The 3,069-nt window shown below is 57.2% G+C and overlaps 1 protein-coding gene across 1 annotated transcript; it reads left to right on the forward strand.

Moving 5' to 3' along the window:
- Positions 1-2,264: 2,264 nt before the first annotated feature.
- On the forward strand, positions 2,265-2,831 carry azaJ-2 (Dehydrogenase azaJ; the record flags this gene model as incomplete). The annotated part of the gene is made up of 1 exon (XM_036646918.1): positions 2,265-2,831. One exon carries the CDS (start codon positions 2,265-2,267, stop codon positions 2,829-2,831), a length of 567 nt encoding a protein of 188 aa, XP_036487873.1.
- Between the last annotated feature and the right edge of the window lie 238 nt (positions 2,832-3,069).

The following is a 3,069-nucleotide window of genomic DNA, read 5'->3' on the forward strand; positions in this document are numbered from 1 at the left end:
TCGAAAGCACCCGAAACGCATTTCAGCCATCAAGTCCGTCGGCGCAGTCGGCACAGTCGTCGCGACCGCCCGAAAGACCCCATCCAATCTGAAGCCTCCGGTGCTGTGTCCGGCCCGCACGTTTGGGCGGGAAGCGGGCCGATCCACCCACACCCTCGACGCCCTCGACGCCCTCGACGCCCTCGACGCCCTCGAATACGAAACCCAACTCGCCATCTCCCCCGACGAAATCCATCGTCCATGTTGACTGCTGTTTCGTTGGCTAGATGAACGACAGAGCATCATATTTCGAGCTGTGGATTGAGCGAGCGGGACATCCAAGGAGGCACCCGTGTGTCTAGATCCCCGCCAAGTGGATTGGGCCAAAACTTCAACCCCCAAGCCAAGGGGCCCTCTGCGCAGAACAGGTGCCCCACCCTTCCATTGCCCAACGCATAATCCAGTGTCCCAGGTCCTGCCCGGGGATGTGCTGACTGTCCGCCTGAGGAGCTCTTCTAGAAGCAGCATAGCACCCTTCGAGCTGTGTTGCAACCCGATCTGCATAAATCTCGAGCTGAATGTCGTCACCGCCTCCAATATTACACCGAACCAAGACGAAACATTGTCGTCCATCTGAAAAACACCTCATTCTAAGGATCACATTTCGAAAAACATCCCCTCCCTCCAACGTGCTGAGCGACGGACGGCGGTTCCAACTAGAAATTCCTCGACGCCCACACAGATGATGTTCCTGCCCCCGCAACACCACTTTTGCGTTGATTTGTCCCAATTTATGGCATTGGTATAACAACGAATCACGGTTACCTTTCAGTACAAGACACTTCTCTCTGCTCCGAATGAAACATATGGGTGCTGCGCTGGCACATTTGTTGCCGAACCCACCTGCACCAAGCGCCTGACTGGAGATGCCCCGAGCCCACCGAGCCCTCTCCAGTTTGATGCTGACAAGGCACGGCAACCGCTGACAGGGAACGTACGATGGCGTTGAAGGAAAAATAACAAGAAGGATAAGGTACATCTGCACAGGCCCGAAGAGTCTTGGGCAAATACAACCAAGCTGCCCAGTGCGAGCCCCTAGCCCGTGCTATGCCCTGGTCTTGAGGACCTGAAAACTCGATGGTTGGATGCAATCAATCCGCACAAATGCACTTTTTCTCCTGCTGACTCCCTTCTACCATGTCTTCGTCCCGGATCAAGACCCGTGCCGCTTTTTCTGTCTTTTGTGTACATATTGCCATCTAATGTCCCGACAAGAATGGGTGTTTGTACTCCAAGCTCTCTCCCAATTTGCCCATCCTGATCAACAAGCCTTTGTTGGCTGGGCAAGCCTGCGATGCGCTCCAGTACGATAGCCCGGCTCAGGCTACGGGAAACTCCAGTAATGAGAACACCTTTGCTCGAAATTCAAAGTTAGACGGGCCGATGGCTGGTTAGGGGCTGCAGTGCTCAATATTTGTCATGTCGCAGCAAGGGCTTGTCAGTTGCAGTGCATCCCACGGGGCGGTTAGTTACTGGCCTGGTCCTTCGAGATATTACTAGGGACAGCCCAAGGGGCCGGGAAGAGGGGCTTGACGACTCGGGCGTAAGAGTTGAACGGAGAAAGACGCGGTGCTTCTCCGAATTGGCGTGCCATCCACATCCAATGCCATCGGAACGATTCACCCACGATTAACACACGCATCATGGCCCATAACGACGGTTTCGTGTGGTACCCGATTGCCATGGCCTCATTAAAGACTGGGTTTTCGGCAACTTTCTGCGGCGTGGAATACGATATGAGGCAACTCACATTGCCGCTATCTCCGTTGTTTCCGGCTGAAAAGAAGATGCATTCATCTCGCAACAGCTTCTCCCATTGCATCAATAACACCGCTTCTACCATCTTGAAATCAGACCTGCCGCCTCCTCGACTCAAAATGCCCCCCCAGGCCACCCCAGAACTACGCCGCCTGGCAGATGGCCGCCAAGGCTCCCCGCTTGGAGATCAAAGAGGCCACCCCGCCGCGTCCGAGATCCTGATCCGGAACCGAGCCGTAGCCGTGAACTATGTCGAGCCAGCCCTGCAGACCCTCGGACCGTACCTGTTCCCCTGGGTGACGTACCCGCAGATCTTCGGAAACGACATTGCCGGCGAGGTCGTCGAGGTGGGGCTCGGTGTCGAAGCGTTCAAGCCCGGGGACCGCGTCGTGGCCCACGCCATCAACCTCACCAACAACAAGCCCTCCGAGGGGGCCTTCCAGCTGTAGACCATCGTGTCGCACTTCATGGCCGCCCCCATACCCGACCGCGTCTCCTATGAGCAGGCGTGCGTGCTCGCGCTGGCGTTGTCGACCGCCTCGTGCGCCCTGTACCAGAAGGACCAGCTGGCCCTCGAGCTCCCCGCCGTCCCCGCCCGGTCCAGCACCGACAAGACCGTCCTCCTTTGGGGCGGCGCGTCGAGCGTCGGATGCTGCGCCGTCCAGCTGGCCGTCGCTTCCGGCTACGAGGTCGTCACCGTGGCCTCGCCCAAGAACTTCGGCCTCCTGGAAACGCTGGGGGCTGCCAGCGTGTTCGACTACCACGCCGCGGACGTCTTCGAGGAGCTCGTTGGCGCCCTTGCTGGAAAGGACTGCGCCGGCGGGCTGGTCACCGTGCCGGGCTCCCTGCGTGACAACGAGGTGGGCCGCGCCGTATACTCGGATTTCCTCAGCAAGGCCTTGGCTGCCGGGTCATTCGCCTGCGTCCCCGAGCCGTACGTCGTTGGCGAGGGGCTGGAAAGCCTGCAGAAAGCGTTCGAAGTATGTAGAGAAGGGGGTCTGTCGGCAAAGAAGATCGTGGTCACCTTAGCCTAATACAGATACTACTACTCTATATCAGCCAGCCTCCCCTCTCCTGAAAAGCATAAGCAACAGCCTTGGTCGTTCGTATGGTCGTACTTAGCTGGTCATGTCCAGATGAATACAAGAAAATACCTGCCACTATATTCAGCTCGTCTCGATTTTTAAGAAGTAAGCGATACACTCCAGCCCCTGGATGTGATGAGGGCCGGCAATCTTGTAACAGAGAATCTTGTTACCCTCAGCATACAGA

The sequence above is a fragment of the Colletotrichum siamense genome (genome assembly GCF_013390195.1).
Source record: "Colletotrichum siamense strain Cg363 chromosome Unknown KSG_Cg363_contig14, whole genome shotgun sequence".
Classification (NCBI taxonomy): Eukaryota; Fungi; Ascomycota; class Sordariomycetes; order Glomerellales; family Glomerellaceae; genus Colletotrichum; species Colletotrichum siamense.